At 33.1% G+C, this 27,729-nt stretch overlaps 1 protein-coding gene across 1 annotated transcript in view; it reads left to right on the top strand.

Annotated features, from left to right (window-relative positions):
- Positions 1-27,729, top strand: part of KLHL1 (kelch like family member 1) — a gene marked incomplete at its 5' end in the record, with an annotated part of 353,122 nt that overhangs the window by 43,861 nt on the left and 281,532 nt on the right. Inside the window, one exon of the mRNA XM_008052763.2 lies at positions 7,408-7,604. Within this exon, the coding sequence (XP_008050954.2) occupies positions 7,408-7,604 (197 nt within the window). The remainder of the gene's footprint in view (positions 1-7,407; positions 7,605-27,729) is intronic.

The following is a 27,729-nucleotide window of genomic DNA, read 5'->3' on the forward strand; positions in this document are numbered from 1 at the left end:
TACAATAATTGAAACATCCTGGTATTGATACAAGAACAGGAATATAGACCAATGAAAGAGTATAGAGATTCCAGAAGCAAAATCTCAATTTCTTAACCAAATAATCTTCACAAAGTCTCTGTCACCAACCACTGGGGAGGAGAACCTATTCAGTAAGTGGTGCTGGGAAAACTGGCTGACTGCATGCTGAAGATTAAAACAAGACCCCTACCTATCACCATATACAAAAATCAACCCTAAATGCATCAAAGACCTAAACATAAAACCTCAAACTATAAGAACCTTAGAAAATGCAGGAGACACCTTTATGGAAATTGAAAATGGCAATCAATTTCTAATCAAAACCCCAAGTTTTTCAATGTCTTTGAGAGTTTTAGACTCATGCAAATTTTCAAACTGACAAGCTTCTGCAAAGCCAAAAAAACCATCAAGAGAGCAGGGAGACAGCCCACAGACTGGGAAAAAATATTTGCCAACTGTATGTCTGACTAAGGTCTAACATCTAGGATCTACAAGGGATCAAGCGTGCCAAAAAGAAAAAAATAAACAACCCCATTACAAAGTGGGCAAAAGATATGAATAGACACTTCTCCAAAAAAGACATACGAGCAGCCAACAGATACATAAAAAAATTTTTCAGCCTCAATATTCATCAAAAAAATGCAAATTAAAACTACACTGAATTACCACTTAACTCCAGTCAGGATGGCCATCATCTATATTTTCTAATACTTAAGTTTACTGTGTTAGTATTATTAGTTGTAGTTAATGATTCCACCTGTAGATTCAGTACCCAGGTTCCTTCTTTCTTGTGTTTCTTTCATTCACTCAGATTTTATTATCAACTTTAATTTTCTGGTAGAAGAGAGAGCATGAGTAAAGAAACAAAAAATGCCTACGCCCTGGTAGTAATGCACATCTCTTTTGATCATGGTTCGTAAACAAGCACCTATCACACCCAATGCAAGAGAAATGTGATCTGACTTCATGTTCTGAGATAATGAGTGAAGTTATTTTTTAGTGAAGAGTCTGTGCCACAAAAATGGAATAAATCATTTCTGATAACATATGACTTATAAGAACTCACTCAGACACTTAGAAAATTTGCATGACTCTAAAACTCTCAAAGACATTGAATTGCTAATTATAAATGAATTCTAGACAGTTAAGCCTGTAATGTTTCAAAGATGAGTTATATAAATATTTGAGAAACAAACCTATCATTATTATTATTATTATATTATTATTATTATTATTTCAAACACTTTGGGGGTTATAAATAGTGTGATCTGGGTTTTAATTGTACCTATCACCCCCACCTGTGCATATTGTACTCATCTCCCCCACCTCTTTCTGAGTCTTCAGTGTCCATTATACCAATCTCTATGTCTTTGCATATCCTTGCTTTTTATAAGTGAGAACATGCAATGCTTGGTTTTCTGTTCCTGAGTTAGTTCACTTAGGGTAATGTTCTCCAATTCCATGCAAATTGCTGCAAAATGCATTATATCATTCTTTTTGATAGCTGAATAGTATTCCAGAGTATATATGCGCCACATTTTTATTATCCGCTGATCGATTGTGATTGTGATTTGTGCTGTGATGATCTGCAAGTGCAGGTGTCTTTTTTTATAGAATGACCTCTGTTTCCTAGAGTAGATATCTAGTAGTGGGATTGCTACATCAAATGGTAGGTCCACTTTAAATGTTTGAGAAATCTCCAAATCACTTTCCGTAGCTCTTATACTAATTTACACTCCCACCAACAGTGTATAATTTTTCCTTTTTCTCAGCATCCATGTCAGCATCTATTTTTTTTTTTAATAATGGCCATTCTGACTGGTATAAGGATGTGCCTCGTTGTGGTTTTAATTTTCATTTCCTTGATGATGAGTGATGCTGAGCATTTGTCAAATGTTTATTGGACAATTGTACATCTTCTTTTAAGAGAGGTCTGCTCATGTCATTTGCCCACTTTTTAATGGAGTCATTTGCTTTTTTCTTGCTGATTTGTTTGAGTTCTTTGCAGGTTCTGGATATTAGTTCCTTGTCAGATGTATAGTTTGTGAATATTTTCTCCCACACTGTAGGTTGCCTATTTGCTCTGTTGATTATTTGTTTTGCTATGCAGAAGTTGATTTTTAGTTTAATTAAGTTCCACTTATTTATTTTTGTTTGTGTTGCATTTGTTTTGGGGGTATTAGTCATAAATTCTTTTTCTAGACTGATATCCCAAAGAGTTTTTCTTAGAGTTTCCTTTAGGATTTTTCTGGTTTTCAGTTCTGACATTTAAGTCTTTATCCTATCGTGAGTTAATTTTTGTGCATGGGGAAAGATAGGGATCACATTTCATTTTTCTGCATGTAGCTATCCAATTTTTCCACTGTTTATTGAATAGGGTGTCCTTTTCCCAGTGAAAGTGTTTGCTGACTGGGCTCGGTGGCTCAGCCTGTAATCCCAGCACTTTGGGAGGCTGAGGCGAGTGGATTGATTGCCTGAACCAGCGGATTCAAGACCGGCTTGGGCAACTTGGCGAGACCTCATCTCTACAATAAATCAAAAACTGGCCGGGCATGGTAGCTCGGGCCTGTAGTTACAACTACTTGGAAGGCTGAGGCAGAAGGATCACCAAAGCCCAGTAGGTCGAGGCTGTGGTGGCCAGGAGCAGCCACTGCACTCCAGTCTGGGTGACAGAGTGAGACTCCAAGTCAAAAAAAAAGAAAGTGTTCACTTTGTCAAAGATCAGTTGGTTGTAGGTATTAGGTTTTACTTCTGGATTCTCTATTCTGTTCCCCTGGTCCATGTGCCTGCTCTTGTACTACTACCATGTTGTTTTGGTTACTTTAGCCTTGCAGTATAATTTGAAGTTAGGTAATGTGATGTATACAACTTTTTTCTTTTTTGGTTCCATATACATTTTAGAGTTGTTTTTTATAATTCTGTGAAAAATAGCATTGGTAGTTGCATAGGGATTGCATTAAATCTGTAGATGACTTAGGCTATTATGGTCATTTTAACAATATTGACTTCTTCCATCCATAAGCATGGGATGTTTCTCTATTTGTGTATGACTGCTAAGATTTCTTTCAACAGTGTTTTTTAGTTCTTTTTATAGAGACATTTTACCTAGGTATTTTAGCTTTTTGGCTGCCATTGTAAATGAAACTGAGTTCTTGATTTGATTCTCAGCTTGGTTGCTATTGGTGTATAGCAATGCTACTAGTTTTTGTGTTGATTTTTTATCCTAAAACTTTACTAAATTTATTTAAGTCTAGGAGTCTTTTAAAGGAGTCTTTAGGATCCTTTAGGTGTAAGATCATATCATAAGCCTCCAAGATACTTTGATTTCTTCTTTTCAAATATGGATATGATATACTTTTTCTTTTGTCTGATTGCTCTGGATATGATCTCCAGTACTATGTTGAACAGGAGTAGTGAAAGTGGGCAACTTCGCTTTGTTCTGGGGTCGGGGGAGGGGGTGCATTCAACTTTTCTCCATTCAGAATTGCATTGGCTGCAGGATAGTCATATATGGCTATTAGTATTTTGAGAAATGTTTCTCTTTGCCTATTATGCTGAGGGTTTTTATCATGAAGCAATGCTGGGTTTTTATCAAATGATTTTTCTGCATCTATTGAAATGATCATATGATTTTTGTTATTAGTTCTGTTTATATAGTGGCCATGGTTATTTACTTGTGTATGTTGAACCATGCTTGTATCCTTGGGATAAAATCCACTTTTCATGGAATATATTTTTTTAAGTTCTGTTGAGGATTTTTGCATCAGTGTTCATAAGGAATATTGGTTTGTAATTTTCTTTTTTTGTTGTTGTTGATTGTGTATTTTTCTGACTTTGTTATGACTTCATAGAATAAGTTAGGGAGGATTCCCTCTTCTCCAATCTTGTGGAATAACTTCAGTAAAACAGGCACCAGTCCTTCTTTGAAAGTTTGGTAGAATTAAGCTGTGAGTTCACAGGTCCTGGGCATTTTTTGTTGTTGTTTTGGGGAAACTTCTAATTACTATTTCAGTCTTGCTACTCATTATTTTTCTGTTCAGGATTTTTATTTCTTCCTCAATCAATTTTGGGGGGGTTGTATGTTCCCAAGAATTTATCTCTTTTCTTTAGATTACGTTGTTTGTTTGCATAGAGGTTTTCATAATAATCTCATATGACCCTTTGAATTTATCAGTTGCAATGTCTCCATTTTAATTTCCGATTGAGCTAATGTGAATCTTCTCTATTTTTTAAAATTAATCTAGCTAGTTGTCTATCAATTGTTTGTTTATCTTTTCAAAGAACAAGCTTTTGGTTTCATTGATCCTTTGTATTTTTTTAAATTTCAATTTCATTTAGTTCTGCTCTGATGTTCATTATTTTTCTTCTACTGCTTTGAGTTTGGTTTGTTAATTTTTCTAATTCCTTGAGGTGTGATATTATGTTGTCAATATGCAGTCTTTCAGTCTTATCAATGTAAGCCTTAACTACTGTAAATTTTCCTCTGAGCACAGTTTTGGCTGTGGCCAGAGGATGTGATAACTTTCTTCCTTGTTGTCATTAATTTCAAATAATTTTTAAATTTCCATCTTGATTTCATTGTTGACCCAAGGATCATTCAGGAGCAGATAGTTTAATTTTCATATTTTTGTTTGGTTTTGCGAGTTCTTCTTAGACCTAATTTCTAGTTTTATTCCGCTATAATCTGAAAAGATGATTGATATAATTTTAATTTTTTTTTAATGTATTGAGACTTGATTTGTGGCCTATCATAAGCTCTGTTTTGGAGAATGTTCCATATGCTGATGAGAAAAATGTATATTCTGCAGTTTTGAGTTGGAATGTTCTTCAGATGACTGTTAGTTCAATTTGCTCTAGAGTCTGGTTTAACTCCAGTGTTTCTTTGTTGACTTTCTGCCTTAGTGATCTGTCTATTGCTGTCAGTGTTGCAATCTCCCACTGTTACTCTATTGTACTCGTTCTCTTTTCTCTCTCGTTCTTTGGGTCTAGTAGAATTTGTTTTATAAAGCTGGAGGCTCTCATGTCAGGTGCATATGTATTTAAATTTTTTATATCTTCTTGTTGGATTGATCCTTTTATCATTATGTACTAATGATCTTTGTCTATTTTTACAGTTATTAATTTAAAGTTTGTTTTTCTCTGATATGATAATGGCTACTTGTGCTCTTTTTTGTTCCCATTTGCATGAAATATTTTTCCCACCCATTTATCTTGAATCTATTAGAGTCTTTGTGAGTTAAGTGAGTTTCTTGAAGGCAGCAGATATTTGGGTTCTGTTCTTTTTTTTTCTTATTCTGCCAATCTGTATTTTTTTAGTGGGTCATTGAAACCATATATTCAGAGTTGATAATGATATGTAAAGTATTATTCCATTTAAGATACCAATTGTTACTTGGCATGCTTCTTTATTTATTCATGTCTTATATAGGTTTTTTTTTTTTAACTTTTTAAAATGCTGGTTCTCAATTTTCTTCTGAAGTTTATTGATCAATTTTATAATCAACCTTTTGAATTCTATATCTGGAATTTCAAAATTTCTTTTTGATTAGAGTTCATTTCTGAAGAGTTGGTGTGGTCTTTTGGGTGTGTTGGAAAACTCTGTTTTTTCATATTGTCAGAATTATTTTTAGTTTCTTCTCATTTTGGTAGACTATTTCTTATCTGAGGTTGGCAAGGGGCTGATGTAGACACTGAAGGGTTCCCTTGGTTATTTGTAACTTTGGTGTGATGACTTTCTCAATTTTCTGCTGTGGCAGTCTTGTGCTGGGTCCCTGCACTGGCTCATAACTTCCGTAGTGGCATGAATGGTTTGCAAAGTGGTGTTAGCTGGGGTTTGGGATCAGGCTTTTCCCAAAGTTGAGGTATTATATCCAATGGGCTATAATAATGGCTTCCAGCCAGGAGGTGACTTTTGTGGGAGCGAGCCAGCTGGGATGGTGGTTGTGGGTTTTCTTTTAGATATATGTTGCTCCAAGAAAATGTTCAGAAAACCTAGGCAGAGGGCAGGGCTTGAGGATTACTCAAGTTCTCTATCTATTTTGACCTTCAAAAAGATTGTGGGGAAGCTTGAACACCCTTCAAGGGGATTGTGCGGGAAGTTTGAACACCCTGCAAGAGTTCATTCTTGGCTACCCCAGTGGGAATTAAGAAGGAGCCTAGGGTCACGGAAACTGTTGTGCAGGACTGGCACCGGAGAGTTTACATAAAGGGTGAGGTTGCTGTGTAATGAGTCTCACTAGGCTTCCCACCTTGGCCTCAGGCAATTTGCTTTGAGAATGTCAAAGTGCAGCTGGCCTGAGGAGGCAACCCACCACAGCCAGGAAATGTCTGCAGCCAAGGAATCTGCCCTTAGGGCTTGAGAGGTCCCAGGTTGGCTAGAAAGCAGCTGTGCTGCCCACCAGGGTTGAGTTCCTGGGAAACAGAAGCTGGTGCTGCTCAATGCTTTCTTTTTTTCCTGCACCATTTCATATGGGCTTCTGTAAAGCACTGCTATGGGTAAGGTAGTTTCCTGTGAGGGACCGGAGTCTCACAAGGCTCATGGAACCCTGCAAGTCTGCAGCAGCACAGAACTCCTGAATTCCCTTCACTCACTTTCCTCACTGTGACTGGAGCTTCCTGGTGGTCTGTGGTGGTGTAGACAAGAATTTGGCTAGTTCCAACCCAGGTCCATGGACTTTTCATTTCTTTGCTCTCTGTGGTTATTATCGAATCCCTGAAGAGTTGTGGGGTGTGCTACTGGTTTCTGTCTGGGTGACAGATCCATCTTTTAATAAATTATTCTGGAAGACAGACAAATAAAAGGAACTTTGAATAACTCTAAGGAGGGCAAAAAACAACTATCGACAATACAGATATAGATAGTGATTATTTGATATTTTTAAAGTGATGTAAACCAATTTTTAATTTTTATCAACTATAGATAATTGCAAACATGAATACAGTGAGTTAAAGACAGTACTAGCAATCTATAACACACGCATTTATAAATTTATATACATTTATACACACACAGGTATTTCATACTCATATTCTCCAAAACGTAGTGAATCTCTGTTTCACTAAGTTTAAAAATATATATTATGAACCTTATTTTTTCCCTTTTTTTCTTCAGAACAAAAGGAAGAACCATAATTTACACTGAAGTGGATATAGGTGTCTTAGTTGAAACTGGTTTTGTATATACTGGGTAATTTATCAACATTGCCAGAAGTAAGAGATACAAAGTTCTAAAAACAATTGCTGGCCTTTACTAAGTTATATTTATCTGGATTATCAATCTTGGTTTAGATAATTTCCAATAGCTTGTCTTATATTAATGTTTTGAGTAGTGCCGAATGTTATTTCATGTTTTAAAAGAGTTTCATAATTATCTTTACTTATGTTTAGGCTGCTTGGAATTAAAAGAAGACACCATTGAAAACCTTCTTGCTGCAGCGTGCCTTCTTCAGCTTCCACAAGTAGTAGAAGTATGCTGCCACTTCCTCATGAAGCTTTTGCATCCATCCAACTGTTTAGGAATCCGAGCATTTGCAGATGCTCAAGGATGCATTGAATTAATGAAAGTGGCCCACAGTTACACCATGGTAAGAAAATTTAATATTGTAATAATAGAGACATACACTGTATCATCCAGAGGTAAAGAGAATTGATATGATGGCATTAAACAACTCTTTATATTTACGTTTTTATTATGGGATACAATGTACTACATAGTATTTTATAATTTTAAAGTAAAAGCAGTATTATATAATTGATTTAATTATTGCTTTATTTACACTTAATAGGCAAAACAGAAATAGTGACTATTTGATATTTTAAAAGTGATGTAAATTAATTTTTAAAATCACTTCCAGCACATCTGTCTTTTAACATCCACTTTCACAGATGCCCTTTAAAATATATTTTTTAAACTCTCCATCATAGAATATTATATGTTGTATGTCTATGCCAGTTTAACTTATGGAGAAATATCTTACAGTCATAGTGCATATTTTATATTGTATCCTGTTTATTTTTTCCAATGATTATTGGATTCCAGAACTCCCAAAGATTTCTATACTAAGAGGAAATATTTAATGTATAAAACAACCAATCTATTTTTTGTAAATATGATTTTCCATACTATAGTTACAATTTAAATGTTTAAATTGAGTGGATATGCCTCAGTATATTCTTAAAATAAGTTAAGCCTATTTTATATTTTTCTCTTTGATCTTATTCCCTGTATGTATGTATTTTGACATATTTATAAAGATTTTTAAAGTAATTTGAATTGTATGATTTTAATGTGTAAACTAAAATCAAAAAATTATTTCTATTCTAGAATAGAATAAGCAGTTATAGGTTTCATATCTCTCTTATTACATACTCTACAAATAATCATTATAAAACCACTTAATACATTGCCTGGCATAAGTCCCTATATTAATGCTAGCTGTTTTTGCTATTGGTATTAATATTCTTAATGTTTTCATTGTTATTACTAAGACAACCAATTATAAAGTTCTATGGAACTTTTTCTTTCCAACTAAAAGCAAAAAAATTACATGAGATAAATCTCATTAAGCTTTATGATTGCTATTTATCTTAAAATTCATATGTTGAAATTTAACACTTTTTCTAATCTCTAATTAAAGTCAACCACTTGGAAGTATTCTAATTATCATTTGGCAACAGTGTTTCAATATTATTTTCATTTTCTTTTTTAATCTCTTAAACAGATTAGTAAGTTAAATGTAAATATAGATGTGAAAGGAAAGAGACACATAATTTGTAATTCTACCATCAAATCCATCCTTCTTTAGAAGTATTCAATGATAGATATGATGCTACTTTTGAAATTATATGAACCATATAAAATGAATGCAAACAAATAATTCATCAACCAAAATATCAAAGTCCAACTGCCATCATTTAATTAGGCATATTTCATTACTTTTGGGAGTTCCTGGCCTAGCTAAGCCAAAGAACAATATGCCTCTATATCCAGAGGGATAGTGGTCCCTTCTGGTATAGTTTGACATTATTAATTTAGTAATAAAAATGTTTTTTATCACAGCTGCCTGGGTTTTTCTTCAATTCATCACACAATAACATCTTTTGTTTTCTTTTAGAGACTTTGAAATGTATACTTTATAGACAAATATGTTTAAAACAGAAATACAGAAGAATTTTAAGGCACTTAGTTCTGAATGCCTTTATATTAATTTATTTTTGAGACAGTGAATAGCTTATGTGCCATGTCATGTCTGTTGAAATTTAAGTTATTTCAAATTATTTTGGAAACATGAATGCTCCGGTGTTCTTCAGATGAGCATGGTCACTATTTTAGTGAAATAGAAGAAAAATGAGTGACCAGTTGTCTTTCTAGATCTCTGTTTCCCTCCATTGCAACAATTTAAAATGAATGTTTTGCATCTGATGTTTTGATTTCTAATACATATTTGCCTTTGATCCATTTCTAATCAGGCACATGTCCTCATCTAATTTAGTCAACCTGTGCTTTGAAAAAAAAACTACTATGCTATGTTTTCTTTTCTCTCCTTAGCTAATTTAATAGCAAAGCATCACAGTTTTTCTACTAAATCTGGGGTGGAATTCTTTCTTGTTAATATTAGGTAGAAACCTGAAACTAGTTTTAATACCTTAATTTAAACTTTGGCTGTCTAAATATAAGCATAGCACCAAAATCAATGAACAAAATAGTTCCACTGTATTCTATTAGATTTCATATGAGACCTATGCTTCATTATGGGTATCACATTATAAAAGCAGTAGAGAGTGACTAATAGAAAGAGATGAGGATAATGAGAATGGTAAATCTTTTATAATCATGGCATATGAAGAAAAGCTGGAAAAAAATTGTTGCCTGTGGCTCTGTAAAATTAGGGCATGACAGCTGTTTTCATGTATTTATTAGAAAGGGCTGTCTTTACACCAGTAGTGTGTTTCTCATTCTGTATTCCTCATTCTGTTCTTTTTAAAATTTTAGCAATGCAATCAGCTTTTCAGATTAAATATCATATCAAATGAAAGCATAATTTTAAAATTCATCTACCTTGGGAGAGATGGATGGAAAGTCCGGAGTCCACTTACATATTCTGATCTTTCCTTCTCTGCTGAGTTGTTCATTTTCACTGAGTACATTGCCACTTCCCTCCAATGTCAGCTCTGCCTTTTGGAATAGATGCCTGGCATTTCATTTTCCAGCAGTTTTTTTTTTTTTTCTACAGATGGTTCTGGGTTAAAGTTTGCCAATAAGAGACATCTATGCAAGATATAGAATGTGGAAGAGAAGAAGAAGACATTTTGCAGGCACATAGGTAGGCAAATGGAAAGTGAAATAGCTTTCTTTTCTTTTTTTTTTTTTTTTTGAGTTGGAATCTCAGTCTGTCGCCCAGACTGGAGTGCAGTGGCTGCTCCCGCCCACCGCAGCCTCGACCTGCTGGGCTCTGGCGATCCTTCCACCTCAGCCTTCCAAGTAGCTGGGACTACTGGCATGTGCTACCACAACCGGCTGATTTTTTTATTTATTGTAGAGATGAGGTCTCGCTGCCCAGGCGGGTCTCGAACCCGCAGGCTCAGGCAATCCACTCACCTCAGCCTCCCAAAGCCGTGGGATTACAGGCTGAACCACCGAGCCTGGCTGTGAAATAACTTTCAAGTGAAATAACTTGAAGTTGTTTACATTGCTATTGTAGATGGAGACTTTGTTGGGAAGTTCTGGAGGAATGCAGTATCTTTGTGGGGTGCTTACAAAAATAATTCACATTGAGATAAAGGTTAAGATCATTAGTAGACACTTCTGTGTTCCCTCTAGCCCTTTCAGTGGTTGTTTGAGCCTTCAATTCTTTATCCACAATCTTTTGAATTTAGAGCATAGAGTGATTTATTTTTTTAATCCAACAAAATCTTCAACATGTACTCTAACATAGCAGGTTCAAACTCCATGTCCTGATTATGTATAGCCCTCCACACTTAGCTTCTAACCTGTCACCCAGGCATTTTCTCTCGAAATAAAATAAAATAGATCTTACCTCTGCTAAACATGTGTTGTGTAGGACCCTCACTCTTACTTTATTCAAACATTTATCTTGTTGAAATCCTTGTTGTCAATTCTTAATAACCCCTCAGGTTCTAGCTTTTCATGGCATTCTCCCCCTCATTTAAAATCTTAGTATTCCTTGCCTTAGTGTTATGTGATGTCATCTAAACTTCTTTAAACAGCTAAATATAATTTTATGTCTTTGTGACTGATCTTTACATATATTGCGGATTCCTTTATGACAATTTCCTTTATGGATATTGCAGATTCCTTTATGACAATTCCTTTATCAAAATTCCCTTACATATATTGCAGATTCCTTTATGACCGATCTTTTCATATATTGCAGATTCCTTTATGAAAAAACAAATCTTCTCCATTGATTTTTTTCTTCTGGAAAATTGTCTAGTATATTGCAATATGTTCATCAATCCTCTTGGGTATCCTTTTCGATTTGTGACTCTTGGCAGTTTTAAATTCACTCATTCAATAAGACTACCTGTGGTTTGCCACTAACATTTTTCTAATCACATCTTCTGTTATTATTTTTCCTGCTCATATAGTTCACATAGCCACACTTACCTCCTTACTTTTTTTAGCTATACTTTTCATAATATCACTTGGAGACTTTTGTGCTTGCTTTTCTTTCCCTCTCATGAAAATACTCTTCCACCAAATATTTATATTATTTTCGCCTCTACCTCATTCTACTCTCTGCTCAAGTGTCACTTCCACAGGGATCTCTTCTCTAAATATACCAATACCTTCAAAATGCTCTGTTCTCCCTTCTCTTCTTTATAACCTTTAGAAAACTCATTAGTTTCTGGCTTTATATTAATTCTTGTTTATGTTGTCCTTGCCTACCTTCTATTTAACATAGTAGCTTCATGATAGCATTTTTAAATCTTTTGTAGCCTAAGTGCCTAGAAAAATGTCTGTACATGGTATTAATTGTTGAATGAATAATGAGGATGAGTAACTGTTGCCTAAATGTACCAGGTGCTCTGGATGCTCCCAACAGGTGGCTCTGGGAATGCAATAGAGAACAAAACTGAAGTGATATTGCCCTTAGGGATAAAGTTAATATGTTGAATGCAAATGAATTATCATAATAAATGACAGTTATACATGCCTATATATGTATGGATGTTTACACACACACATGTAGTAAATACTACAACAGAAAATTATAAGATGCTATAGGAGAGTATATCAGAAAAGCCTATTTAAATAAGTGATGCTTACATGAATTGAAAAAGATGAGGTAGAATTAGTCAGGTTTAGCAAAGTTGGCTAAAGACCATTTATGACAGAGGAAAATGGATGTGCCAGATGATCTGAGGTGGGAATGATCTGTTCACAGAAAGCCAAGTGGAAGTGGGTAGTGGAGACGGAAGGGAAGATGGTACTTATGAAGCTAGAGATTTAGACAGAACCAAATATTGCAGTATTATGGAAACGTTGTAAAGGATTGGGTTTTGTCTTGAGTATAATGGTATACCACTGAACATTTCAATCAAGTAAGGGCCTAGGTTTCATTTTAAGATTAGTCACCAGATGGACATAAGAAACCGTCAAGCAGAAACCAAGAATAAAGGTTAGGTTTTCATTCATAGTCTATACATGTATTCGCATACACGTATGGGGAAAATAAGAAAGAAAAGAAAGGGATACCTCTAGCTTCTGCTATGTGTTTGGCACATAAACAGCAGCTCCACTGATGGCCTTGCTCACCACTACTAATGCTGGTGATGCTATAGGTCAACTGTACAATATATATCAGGATTGTTCTGGGTGTTAAATAGACTTACTAATGTGTTTCTTTCAGGGAAGTCTTGTGTTCATTATAAAAATTATAAAACTCTGACTCAGGGATGTCACATAATTCACTCAAGATTAATTGATAGGCATGCTAGAATGAGTTATTAAACCTAATACTGTTTTGCTACAAATTTCATGCCCTATTCAATATGCTAATGAATATGCATCAGCTTTTATGCTAAAAACACTATGCAAGGATTATTTCAGACAAATAGATTATATAAAACTAAAGCAGAGAAGAAAACAAAAACCCCATGAAGATTTTGTTATTCCATTTTTTCATCTTCCTCTCATTTCACTCTTATTTTCTGACCATTGCTAGCACAGTGGCTTTCAACATTTCACTAGGTTTAGGCTGTAGACAGGGCAGTGGCTCATTAGAGGCTACCTTGTTTATGAGTAGCTTTGAGAGGTGGAAAACATATACCTGGAGCATAAAACCTTCCAGGGTCAATATGAGTATCTGCCCTTTCAGTGTCTTGTAGCACTAAAAACCCTTATACATTCTTCAATTATCCTTCAGAGCCATTAGAACAATGCCCAAGAAAAAAACACACTAATAATGTAATTCTCTTCAAGGTTTTGAAATACCTTACGTTTCTCATGGTTTCTAACTAGCAGCAAATATTTTATCTTTACCAATAGCCCTGCTAATAAACCATAAATCAGAGTTTTCTTGGAAGAATAAATGGAATTTAATTTAAATAGCCTTGTTTTTCTAAGTCATAAAAATAGCTTGCTCATTGATATTTTTCTCAAGACTATTAATGTGGTATATTAGTACTAAAAATGATTTTTAATGTTGTCTTTTTTCTTTCATTACCTTGCATGATTCTTTTTCAGTGTCTAATATGCATATATTGTCTTAGTTACAAGCTTATTATATATAATTGACAAATCAAAAACTTTCAATATTTGACTTTCAGTATTTTTTGTAAATTGACAAGAAATGAAGGAGTCAGGATGGGTATAATGAGCAGTTTGGAAGACAACTGCCATTGGTGTTTAGTAATTAAAAGCTCTAAGTAAACATGTAGAAGCCTAGGCAGAAAGGATCTTTCTTTTCTGTCTCTGCTTTTCTTTGTCTGAATTTTCTCCGTCCCTAAAACAGATGGACTACTTTTTTTATGATTACTTGAATCAAATTAATGAACATATCCATTGTTATCTGACCTGTACATTCGATCCTTAGAACTTATTGACTATGTAGGCAGTTTTATTTGTGTTGCAAATAAGAGTCATTGATAAAATACATGCCCTTATTTGTATGTTTTTACTTTATTGCTTTTCTTTTCCTGAGCTGTTTCTAAAAAAACAAAGATAGAACACACTGCTGTTTAAAACACACACACACACACACACACACACACACACACACATACACACCTATTAAAAATGTATTAGGTCCAACAGGTTAAAATTTTTGTAAGAACTGCCATGTGTCTCAGGTCGGTGCTGTGGCAACAATATACCTAACAGTTACAGGAAGGAATACTAACATTTAAAAATATAGTATAAACATACATTTAAACTTATAAGTAGTTCTTAAGTATGTAAATATTGCAATCATTTAATCTATAGTATTCCCTTCTGTGATAAGTAATATTCTTACATTATTAGAGTAGTTCTAATATGCTTTTTATGCTAGGTCAGAAGGAAGAAAAGCCAGAAACATTTTGCCTACAAAGTCCTTTCAGGTTATAAAGTACAGTCTTCAACAGATAAAGTCAATAGTTTTCTTTTGTCCAAATGAGGAAAACATTTTGCTTTTATGCATATGAAAATCTCAGTTTATTGTAATAATTTGCACATGATGATCTAATGAAAAATATTTACAATTTCTTATGCAGTAATGAATTACATTGTGGAACTAGAGTAATTTTTATTTTAATGCATCTTTTTTTGAGTTTTCTTTCAATGCCATTTCTCTGTTAAGGACTGCACTCCTGCTTAAGATCTTTAGCACTAATTTTTTAAAAGGAATAAAAGGCAGAGGGATCGATTATGGTACAAGAGAAGCATGCTAAATCAATCCTTGCCTGAAGGGGGAAACCAGTCTCTTCTTTGTGCAAAGGAATAGAAATCAGGCATCTCTGCTCTTTAAAAAAAAATGCTTTTAGAAGTTTATTGTAAAATTATATAAAACTCAAAAAAACTCTTAATAGAACATCAGATATTCCCTTTGTACCCCAAATTATTCAAAATGAGTTAAAGTTATGCATAGAGCTAGATTATATAAGATAAAGGCTGCCTTGTTCACAGTTGTATTCTTGTTTCGTATAACATCTGTCTCATTTTAGGCACACAATTAATGATATCTGAAAGAAAGAATAGATGAATAAGTACTTTCACATATTAATAATTTGAAATATACTATTATACATTCAATTTTTAAAAATCAAATGTTATACATATTAGTAATATGAAGTAAATATTTTATATTTATTTCAAAATAATTTCAAATATATGTTGTATCTATTTTTCATACTTCTTTGTTAAAATCTAATGAACGAATGCACACATGATACACTCATGATGTTTAGAAATTATTAACTTTTTATCATTTACTTCAAAACTGTTTAACAGGTAACATAATATTAAATGTACTTTCTGTGCATATTTGTAAGCTAAAATAACTGTCAGTGGATTGATTTAATATTCAAGGTCTATATTTAATATTTTTGTAATTTCAAACAAAAGTTACATAATTTCAAATTTTGGTCTTATTGAAGAGTCATAATATTAAAAAATAAATGTGAAGCCTGGTGGTTCAACACAAAAAGGCACATCCTAAAGAAAGAACTAATACTAAGTAGATGTATTCTATTTTCATATTATTTAATTTTATATCAAATAAAATACTGTAATCAAAAATTACTGGATAATGGTAAGCAGAAGTGACAAAAGTTTGGAGAATGGGATTCAGAGTCAGACCTAAGTCACAAAAACAGTATACAATGGGTGGTGAGCTTATTTCGAATAAGCATTCATATAACTATTCTTTTATATAAGACAATGTTTATCTGAGCAACATAAAAGAAAAAATGTAGTGCCATTAAAGTTGTGTGATTTACAATTAGTAAAATGATTGATTTCTTGAAACTAATGAAGAGTGAACACTTAAAAAAATGGATAATTTCATTAATGCTAAATCTAACTCAGTAAAAATTCAGACCAGATATATTATTGTAGTCTCTTGGTGAAGACAATTTGCATTTCAATTGAACAAAATTCAAAGAACACGAAGAATTTTTTAAATATAGTGACAGAAATGAAAATTAATTTCTTCTCCAGTTACATTTGAAAGAACAATAAATGAATTATCAATTTATAAAGCAATGTTTTTATTTTTATGTCTGACATATGAAAGAGAAAAAATGATAATCACTAAATAAGGATGTGATAGCAGATGCCATGAAATGTAGATGATACTTTCACAAATAAATATATTGCTGTTGAACTAGAAGAAAATTGATGAAGTTAAAATTAGGGCTTATTATATGTAGTCACTGATTAAGGCATAGATGCATAAATTTACATATATATCTAGACACCTATTCATCAGCATTAACCGAATATGTTAATCAGAAAAGGTTGTATTTTTAAAGTAGTGAATACAATGATAGCCCTAGTTTATATTGCTTTAAAAAAATCACATTTTCCACAGATTATATATTATACAGTTGTATTTTGATCATTATTATCCTAATAGTGTTTACATTTTGAACTTTTAAAATTTAATGCAGAACTCGAAAAAACATAGGTATAAATAACAATAGTAGGTTGTCTTCATTAGTTAAATATGCTTTGTCATATGTCCTGACAGATATCACATAATGTAATTTCTTAAATATTCGGAATGGTAATGGAGGAATTTAAGGATGTGTAATTTCTTAAATATTCAGAAAGATTATGGAGCAACATTTAATACTAAAAACTTGATCATCTTCACTATTCTCAAGAACTCTAAAGCTTGGTTTTTAGTGGCCAATGATATATTGTGCATTTAAAAAACCTTTAGTGATTTGTGATGATTTGGTTGTCAGTAGACTGAGACATCACTTTGCACAGAAAAGGCTATTATTTTGCCAGAGCATTTAGAATAATAAGTGGACAGTTTGATGAACTCACTTCAAATTCATCATAGTAAAGTGATGTTCTTTCTTTTTTTATACTGATTTTTTCTTCGTAAAATGCTCTGAGCATTGTTACCTCATTTTATCTCAAGAAGACAGAAATATGAGTGATATATTTCAGCCTAATACAAATACAATTTGGTAATAAACATGCGTTAGACAACCGTAGAACCTATAAACTTCTCAAAATAAGTGTATCCTTTGGCAGCCTAGGCATTAGAGATGTGAATTAATGAAGCTATTGGTTCCAGGCCAGAATGAAATAATTTTCCAGATGGAGCAACAGATGAAAAACTTATCAACTTTCAAAATCAGCTTTTGTAAAAAGGATAACATAATTCAACCATCAACTCTTTATTCAACAGCATTCTTAAAATTCAAGCAACATTAATAAAATAGATTGATTTTATTGGCCAAAGAACAAGAAACTGAGTATCTATAGTAATTAAGAGTTCTCATTGGTGTATTTAGAAATGCAATGTAATGTTTATCAAAATTAGATTTTTAAAGGTACAAAATTCTTTGCAAGTATTAGTTTTTGTTGCTATTGCTGCTTTAACCCCAAACTGTGACTAATAATGAAATCTTTTACAAATATCATATAATATTGTTAGCATCAAATATAGTGATCTAAAATTTTATTAATAACATCTTAGAATTTATGACATTAGTTGAAATTCACTTTATGAGATGATGGAGCACCACCATTTATGGGATGATGAAACACCAGCATTTAAGAGAAAATAAATAAATTTTGGCATAGGTAATTCAAGAAATTTTATCTAGAAAGATAGACTAAACTGGATAATTTCTCAAGTCTTTCTTTAAATCATGAACCAAAAATTAAGGCTGCACTATTTATTTTTTAAATTACTTATTCTAAATTGGGTTCCTACCCTTCTGTTTTAATTTGGGCTAACAGTCTTATTCTTTATCTAGTGTATTTGAAAAGTTTTTATTATCTTCCTGATCACTGAAAGCATTTGAGATTTCAACACCATTTGAATAAAACAATTTTAATGAAAACTAGAAAACTTTGCTCTTAAACTGTGTTTGATACAACTTGGTGTCTTTGAACCATTCACTTGAGATTGCTTTCATTAACTGTGAAGCAATAAGGTTTGTTTACGGTCATCAGTATGGTTCTTTGTGGGTTTTTTCAATTTTATGATTCCCAAATATCTTATTGAATCATAAGTTCCATGAAATGTAAATGTATTTCTAGATAATATTAAGTGCCATCGAATCATTAAGTAATAAAACAGTTAATTTATCCACAATTATATTATTTATTAGCTGTAGGTAAACAAAAAATGATCAATAAAAAATGAATAAACATTTTCCCACTTTCAAATATTTTGTATTTTATAAAACGTTGTTGAGATATGACTTGCATATTATATAAGTGAAAATTAAAGTTTACAATTTAATTTCTTTTAGTATATTCAGAATTGTGCAGCCATCACCACAATCAATTTTAGAACATTCCCATCACTTCAAAAAGAAACTCTGGCCAATAATATATGTTCCTCTAGATATTTAATTTATAATATTTTAAAGTGGAATAATATAGCATATGGTCTTTTGAGATTCGCTTATTTTTCTGGGCATAATGTTTTCAAGACGGTATTCATCCGATACCATATATGAGTATTTTATTTCTTTTGTTGCCAAATACTATTGCATTATATGAATAAGCCTCATTTTATTTATCCATTCATTAGCTGAGGAATGTTTAAGTTGTTTACATATGGAGCCATTATGAATAATGTTGCTATAACTATAATAGGTTCATTCCTTGATGTGTGCAAGTCAACACGCTGAGATGCTGGATTGTATGAGAAAGAGATTGAACTGTTGGGATGCTGAATGAGGAAACATGAGGAAACAAAATTTGTCTTCCCAAGAACTTTGGGGCTAGCATTTTAAGGACTTTGGAGTAGGCCAAAGCATGAAGATTGCTAATTGGTCAAAGAATACAGGGTGAAGTAATGGGATAGGAAGATGAGGACTGTATTCTCATACTACTTTAGTTTTTCTATGGAGATCTTCAAGCTGGTTGGCATCAGCTATTCCACTGGAATTCAGGTTCTGACATCTTAAGCAATTCTTAAACAAAAGCCTTGTAACACTAACATCAGAGATCCTATCTATAGGAATAATAGGGAGGTAAATTAATTTTAAATAAAAACTTTGTGACTCATGTCAAAAATTCCATCTATAAGAGTATGCAAATGGTTAATATCTAGTTTTATGTGACTTTTGGTTACAAAGAAGTGGGCCAAAGGGCAGCTTAATTAATGCTTAATTATAACTATAGTTTTTCCATAATTCTTATTCACCTTGTGAGGATGGCTTCACTGCCATGCATATTCATACACAAGTTTTTGTGCAAACATAATATTTTCGTTTGGGAGGGGGAGGTATGTCCCTAGAAGTGAAATGGTTTTGTAGTGACTCTATGTTTAATATTTTGAAGAACTGCAAGGTTGATTTCCAAAGTAGCTTTACTACTTCACATTACTTTCAACAGTGAATGAGTGCTTACTTTCTGTATATACGTGCCAACAATTATTATTACTCTCCTTATTGATTATTACAAATCTACTGCATATAAAATAATATTTTGTTTTTTATTTATATTTCCCTGATGCAGAATAAAACTGAGCATCTTTTTATATACTTATTGGACACTTGTGTATCCTGAGAAATGTCTGTTCAGATCTTTTGACAATTCTTTAATTTTTTTATTGTTTAGTTGTAAAGCCTATCTAAATTTTCTAGACATGCCTTTTATAAATTACATGATTTTCAAATATTTTTTGACATTTTGCTGTTATCTTCTAATTTTTCGGATGATGTTCCTTGAAAACAGTTTTTAATGATGTCAAATTTGCCTACTTTTCTGTTATTGATTGTGCTTTTGGTGTCATGATTAAGAAATAATTAGCTAAGGTTAATGGCTTATGGTTAATGGTTCATCATGGAAAACAAAGGTCACAAGAATTTCCACAAATGTTGTCTTCTAAGAATTTTATAGTTTTGACTCTTATATTTAGTTATTTGATTTATTTTGAGTTAATTTTTATATGGTATGAGCTAGAGACCTAACTTTATGGCTTGCATGTGAATACTCACACATTCTAGCATTATATATTGAAAACAATACTTTTCCCAATGAAGTTTTCTTAGAACTTATGTCAAAAATCAATTAACTTTGAGAGTGAGAATTTACTTCTGGACTCTTTATTATTTTGCATTAGTTTATATATCTTTTTTTAAATTGCAGTACCACATACTCTCCTAGGAGTTACTCAACTTTGTTCTTATTCAAAATATTTCATTTCTTTTTTGATCTGTTGCATTTGCATATGAAATTGAGGATTAGCTTGCCAATTTCTGCAAATAATCCAGCTGGGATTTTGATAAAGATTGTATTTAGCATACAGATAATTTGGAGAGTATTTATATCTTTAAAAAGTTAAGTCTTCTGATTCATGGATATGAGATGTTCTATGAAGGAATAGAAATTCTTATTTTACAGATGTTCAGGAGCTGTTTTGTAATATTGATATAATAATTATCTTATTCTACCTTGAACTATTAGCATAATAGTAATTCGTTTTCCCATAATGTTTAATTTAAATATCATATTTAATATGTCTTTTTAATATGAAATTATCAATAAGTTAATAAGTTGAGCTGGATAGTTATTTTCCCTTGGATTCACTTCTCACTGGTTAGGTGTGGTTAATAAATAGGTAACCCTTGGTATCTGGAGGTCAATCCTCATCAAAGAAAATAGATAATCTAGAATGTTTGAAGGTATCTTCCCAAATCAAACCAAACAGCTGTGATTATTAAGATTACTTGAATAATCACAACCAAAAAATGTTCATTGAAAAAATACTTACAACTTGCAGAACATTATGTAGGTTTAAAAAAGAACTTGTTCTATAGACTGACTTGAAAAGAAGTCCACCATTTATTAGTTAATGTATACATATTGTATTTGACTTTTTTCTTTTTTATTACTTTTTTTCAATTTTAAAGATGTGGGGTACAATTCAGGGTTAAATATGCAAATGTTCATTATGCAGGTTACTTGTTGATGAGGTGTGCCCCCCCACTGGAAGATTCCCACTACTGCCAATCCCACCTCTCTGCACCCCTGGCAGTTTACTGCTACTGCCAATCCTTTTCTTATAGTATTATGATAATTGTTCAAGGTCCACTTATGACTATTTTTTATATATTGCTATATGAGGTGGAAAAGTAACTGATTGGCTTACAAACAACAGGGTATACATATTCAAGATGTCAAATCATGACTCTAATGCAAGGTTAACACCAAAACTCACACAAATATATTAACCACATGCCAAATAATGTATATGATATAAATAATAACCCAACTGTACTCAGTTGGTGAGCGGTGGAGCCAGAATTCAAATTCTAAAAACTAGACCCAAAATCTGAACTTTGAACCACAGCACTATACTGTCTCTAACTCTTTTTCTTAACTTTTAATTGTTCCTTATCTACTAAAATCACCTCAAAGAGTAGGATAGGAGTAATAATAATAATAATTTTTATTAAAATCTGGCACTCTAAAAATGTGTAAATAAAAGTATCCTAAGAATTCAGTTTTTTATTGCTCTGTAACAGAGCAATACAATTGTATGCTTTATGGTTGCAACAAGCTAAGAATACTAGCACTCGCCCTCCAAACCAGATCACCACCCCAAAGCAATTTAAATGTAGGTGTTCTTGACTCCCCCATTACAGAATAAAGTCTCCTCTAGCAGCTACAAAAATGTTGTGGCAAAGTTGACCAGTGACTGCAAAGTTTAAATATCTAATTATATTTTTCTGTTCCAATTTTCATCACTGGTTAACACTAACAAACTATTTCTTTTTGAGAGTTCCTCTGTCTTTGAATTTTGAAGCAACTTTCGTCACTATTTTTGTTTCTTTACCATTTACTGTACTTAACTTCTCCCTACTCTGTGTAGCGTTCACTACATGGTTAAATATCTCATGGAAAGGATAGTGAAAAGGTAGGGACAAAGGCGTTGATTAATGGTCATAAAATGCAGTTAGATAAAAAGAATAATTCCTAGTGCTCAACAGCACAATAGAGTTACTATAATTAAAAATTCATTGTGTATGTCAAAATAACTAAAAAAAAAAAAAAAGATGTGGAATGTTTCAATAGAAAGAAATGATAAATGTTTGAAGTGATGGATATCCCAGTTACCCAGATTTGATCATTACACATTGTATGCTTGTATCAAAATATCATATACACCCCACAAATATGTACAACTCTTATGTATCCACAAAACAAAACAAAACAAAAAATGCTCAGTTACACAACATAGAACTCCCCTACAATCTTTCATTTTTTCTCACTTGAAATGTTGCACTGACTTCTGTCTTCTGTCTCCATCTAATTCATTTCAAATATTTTATTATGTAATATTTGAAATTCATTTGTAATTCTTCCAACTACTTCATTTTTAAAGGATTTGCTTATTCACTTTTAAATATTGTATTAGATAGTATTAAAAATTTAGGACATATATTAATTTTACAAAGACTAAAACTTGTTACCCAACTTAATGAACTTTTTTTTTTTTTTTTTTGAGTTGGAGTCTCACTCTGTCGCCCAGACTGGAGTGCAGTGGCCGCTTCTGGCCATTGCAGCCTCAACCTGCTGGGCTCCGGCGATCCTTCCGCCTCAGCCTTCCGAGTAGCCGGAATTACAGGCATGCGCTACCACGCCCAGCTGATTTTTTGATTTATTGTAGAGATGAGGTCTCGCTGCCCAGGCGGGTCTCGAACCCGCAGGCTCAGGCAATCCACTCACCTCAGCCTCCCAAAGGCGCGGGATTACAGGCTGAGCCACCGAGCCCGGCTCTTAATGAACTTTTTAATCACAGTTCTACTAGTGTGCTCCTTGAATCTTGTCTATGTGTTTCTCCCTCAATGATAAAAGCTATCCTTTGAGAATAGTTAGAATTTTATGTTTGTAATAAATATATTACAAACATATCTTATTACAAACGTATACGTATATTAACACTTGTAATAGGTTTACTAAATGTGTCTATATCCCTAAAAACATATTATTTAATTCTGGTTTTTTTTTTCCTGAGATTTATAAACATTGTATTAAATCATACTTGCCAGACAAGGTGAAATAGTATTTTATCATTTAACTTTTGAAAAATTAGATAGCTGCTTTTCCTACCTCCAAACCTGATTAAATCTATCTTCATCTTAACATTCTTTAGAGATTCTTGTAGACCATAATAAGTATTCGCTATTAACAAAGTCTTTTACAATCAGACATGTACTTTTTCAGTTGTGTAATCATATTTCTCTGTAACATCTGCTGTTCTACTATATCAGATATTTCTGCCATTTCATGATATTTTACCACACATAATTCTCCTTCTACTAACCTTATTTTTTCCTTCTGTGTGTCCTGAAAATTTAAATTTAATATTTAACTCTAAAATTTAACTTAATAAAGTACTCTCTTAATTATTCTTTGGCACCCTAGAAAGCCTCTTTTACTATGCATTCTTGTAACCCTGTCCTTACATATGCTGCAGAACTTATTGAATTTTATACATATTATTTATTTCTAGTTTTCATTACACACTAATTTCTTAAAAGCTATAAGCTATTTATTCATTCACCTAAAATGAGAAAATATTGTTTTGATTGCCTGAAAAATGAATGAATATTGAAGTAAGTGCATGTATGAGGCAAATCAAGGGAATAAAATCCCTCATATTTAGAAAATGTGAAAACAGGAAGAAGGTTTGAATTTGGAGGTTTGTCTTCACAGCAAGTTAAAATGACCAAGTAAGATTTATTGCATGGGTTTGGAACACTATAAGATCATTTCAGAAATAACTATAAGCCTGGTGGGTACAGTAGCTTGCATCTGTAAGCATAGTGACTAGGGAGGCTAAGGTGAGAGTATTGCTTGAGGCTAAGAGTTTGAGACCAATCTGGGTAACATAGGAAGATCCCATCCCTAAAAAAAAAGAATAAGAGACAATTAGGCTGTTGTGTTGGCATGTACTTCTTGAGAGGCTAAGGCCAGAGGATTGCTTGAGTTTAGGAGTCTGAAAGGCTGCCAGGACAATAGTGAGACCCTCATCTCTTAAAAAAAAAAACAAACAATTATAAACCTGGATTAATTAGACTAAATCAAGTCTTAGTCCATATATGACAAAATTTGTGTAGCAAATGCTCATTTGAAATAACTAAACCAGTGCTGTGCAGTGCTAAGACCAGCTGGAAACAATTCCATTATTGTACTCACAATGGAGGACAGGGATTATGTCTGCATGAATAGATTTTCTACAAGAGACATCCATTATAAATGATGTTGCAGACAATAGGAGTGACTTGACCTGCTGTGTAACCTTATCTTATCAGATTCTAGGAAAGTGTTGATAATGTTTCTTTTTACTGAAGAAAGAGGTTTTTAATTTCTTGAAAGAAAATGCTATTGTATTGCCATACTGTTTTAGCCTTTCCTGGTCAAATTTTATTCTAGACAAAAAAAAAAAAAAAAAATTGTCCCCTGTTATTTAGTCAGTAAGATCATTTACATTTTAACATACAGAAGCCTCTTTCATTTTATCTGCCAAGTTGGTGCTGAAACAGCATGAATCAGTTAATTGCAATGCAGAAATAGACTTTATAGATATGCTAAACCAGAATAGGGGTTAGCATTTATGATTGCTCATGTATTTATATATTTAATATTCCTGTTTATTTTACGTGCAACCTTTACAGAGATTAATGTTTGTGAGGTGTTTGTGTCAAAGACATTATGTATACAAATATTTTTTGCTGACTTCTTTTTATTTTTTTATGGACTTTTGTGAAAGAAAAATTCCAGTGAACAAGAATCTTTTTTATTCATTGTTACCTTCTGTTCTGTGACTGTTTTAAGTGTGAAAAGGCATATCCATATAAAGATCTCAAGACTGTTCTAAATTTATATAAAGCCCAGTGCTTACTAAGGAAATGTTAAAAAGATATAAAAACATATCAAAAGAGTTCAGTATGCATTGCTATATTATTCATCAATTTATCTTTCTTAATTTTCAATCCAAGTGTATAATTTTGTACTATGCTTTGCCCCCTTTTTCTTTATGAAACATCTTAAGTAACTGTCAAATTCTTCATAGTGACATTTGATCTTGGAACATCTTTTTATTATAACTTTTTTATTGGTTACATCCTGAATACCTGTTAAAGTAACACTGTTATATAAAAATAATACTTTATTTATTTTATGGATTAATACTTCATCTTTTGTTTTTATTTTTTAATATTTATTTTAAAGATGTGGTGTACAATTCAGGGTTAGGTATACAAATGTTGATTATGCAGTTACCCTTGTTGATGAGGTGTGCCCCTTCCTTCCCTGGCAGTTTCCCTCAACCGTCAATCCCACCCCCTCTCCCCTGGCAGTTTCTCACTACTGCCAATTCCTTTCTTATGGTATTATGATAATTGTTCAAGGTCTGCTTATGAGTGAGAACATATGGTACTCTGTTCTTTGTTTCTGTGATAGATCATTGAGTATGATAGACTTTAAATCCATCCAGGTTGCTGCAAAGTCTATGTGTTTATCCTTCTTTATGGTTGCTTAATATTCCATCGTGTATCTGTATCAAATAGTTTTTGACCAGTCCAACTTTAATGGGCAGCATGTTTGGTGCCATGTTTTCTCTATTGTGAATGCAGCTAAAACAAACATACACTTGCAGGTGTCTTTTTTGTAGAATAAATTGAGTTCCTCCCAGTATATTGCCAATAGGGGAACTGCTGGGTCATATGGAAGGTCAATTTCTAGTTCTTTCAGAAATCGCCACACTGTCTTCTAAAGGGGTTGCACAAGTTTGCATTCCTACCAGCAGTGTAAAAGCGATCATTTTTCTCCACATCCTCACCAGCATCTGTTGCTGGTTGTTTTATTAATGATGACCATTCTTACTGGGGTTAGATGGTATCTCAGTTTGTTTTTGATTTGCATTTATCTGATGATCAGTGAGGCTGAGCACTTTTTCATGTGTCTGTTGGCTGCCCGTATATTTTCTTTTGAGAAGTGTCTATTCATGTCTTTTAGCCACTAATAAATGGGCCTGTTTGTTTTTTCTTTTCGGCGCGTTTGAGTTCCTTATGGATCCTAGATGTTAGGTCTTTGTCAGATATACAATTGGCACATATTTTTTCCCATCCTGTGGGCTGTCTCCCTGCTCTCTTGATGGTTTCTTTTGCTTTTCAGAAGCTAGTCAGTTTGATGAGGTCCCATTTATCTATCTTATTTCTTATGGTATGGACAATTAAGTTTTAGATAAGGAATTGGTTGCCAGTTCCAGTTTCCATAAAGGTGTCTCCTGCATTTTCTAAGATTCTTATACTTTGAGGTTTTACATTTAGGTCTTTGATCCATTTAGAGTTAATTTTTGTGTATAGTGATAGGTAGGGGTCTTGTTTCAGTCTTCTGCATGTGGTCAACCAGTTTTCCCAGCACCATTTACTGAATAGGTTCTCCTCTCTCCAGTGGTGGTGGTTGGAGGCTTTGTCAAAGATAAGTTGGTTCAGAAATTGAGACTTTGCTTCCAGAATATCTATGCTGTTCCATTGGTCTGTACGCTTGTTCTTGTACCAATACCAGGCTGTTTTAATTACTGTAGCCTTATAATAAAGTTTGAAGTCTGGAAGCGTGATACTTCCTGCTTTGTTTCTTTTGCTAAGGTTCATTTTGGCTATTTGTGGTCATCTATGCTTCCATACGAATTCGTGTATTGTCATCTCCAGGTCTGAGAAGAATGATGTTGACAATTAAATGGGTATGGCATTGAATCTATAGATTGACTTTGGTAGGATGGACATCTTAACAATGTTTTGATTCTTCCTATCCATGAGCATGGAATATTTTTCCATTTGTTTGTCTTCTTGGATTTCTTTGAGCAGTGTTTTGTAGTTCTCATTGTAAAGGTCTTTCACTTCTCTGGTTAGGAAGATGCCGAGGTATTTCATTTGTGTGTGTGTGTGTGACTATTGAGAATGTGATTGTTGTTTTTATTTGGTTCTCCAACTGCCTGTTGTTGGTGTATAGGAATGCTACTGTCTTTTGCACATTGTTTTATACCCTGAGACTTTACTCAAATCCTTTATCAGTGCAAGTAGGTTTTGACAGATTCTTTTGAATTTTCAAGGTATAGGATCATATCATCAGCAAAGAAGGATAACTTGACTCCCTCTTTGGATACCCCTCATTTCCTTCTCTTGTATTGCTCTAGCTAGGACTTCCAACACAATGTTGAACAAGAGGGATGAGAGTGGGCAGCCTTGTTTTGTTCCAGTTTTCAGGGGAAATGTTTCCAGTGTCTGTCCATTTAGTATTATGTTACCGGTGGGTTTATCGTAGATGGCACTTACTATTTTGAGGTATGCTCTTTGTATACCTGGGTTTTTGAAGGTTTTCATCAAGAAGGGATGCTGGATTTTATCAAAAGCTTTTCTTTTTTTTTTTTTCATCTAATGATGTAATCATGTGTTCTTGTTTTTACATCTGCTGAACCAGCCCTGCATCCTGGGGATGTAGCTACTTTGCCATGGTGGATGATTTTTGAGATGTGCTATTGGATCCAATTTTCTAGA

This window comes from Carlito syrichta, unplaced genomic scaffold, assembly GCF_000164805.1.
Source record: "Carlito syrichta isolate Samal-C Ts95f unplaced genomic scaffold, Tarsius_syrichta-2.0.1 Scaffold287495, whole genome shotgun sequence".
Lineage (NCBI taxonomy): Eukaryota > Metazoa > Chordata > Mammalia > Primates > Tarsiidae > Carlito > Carlito syrichta.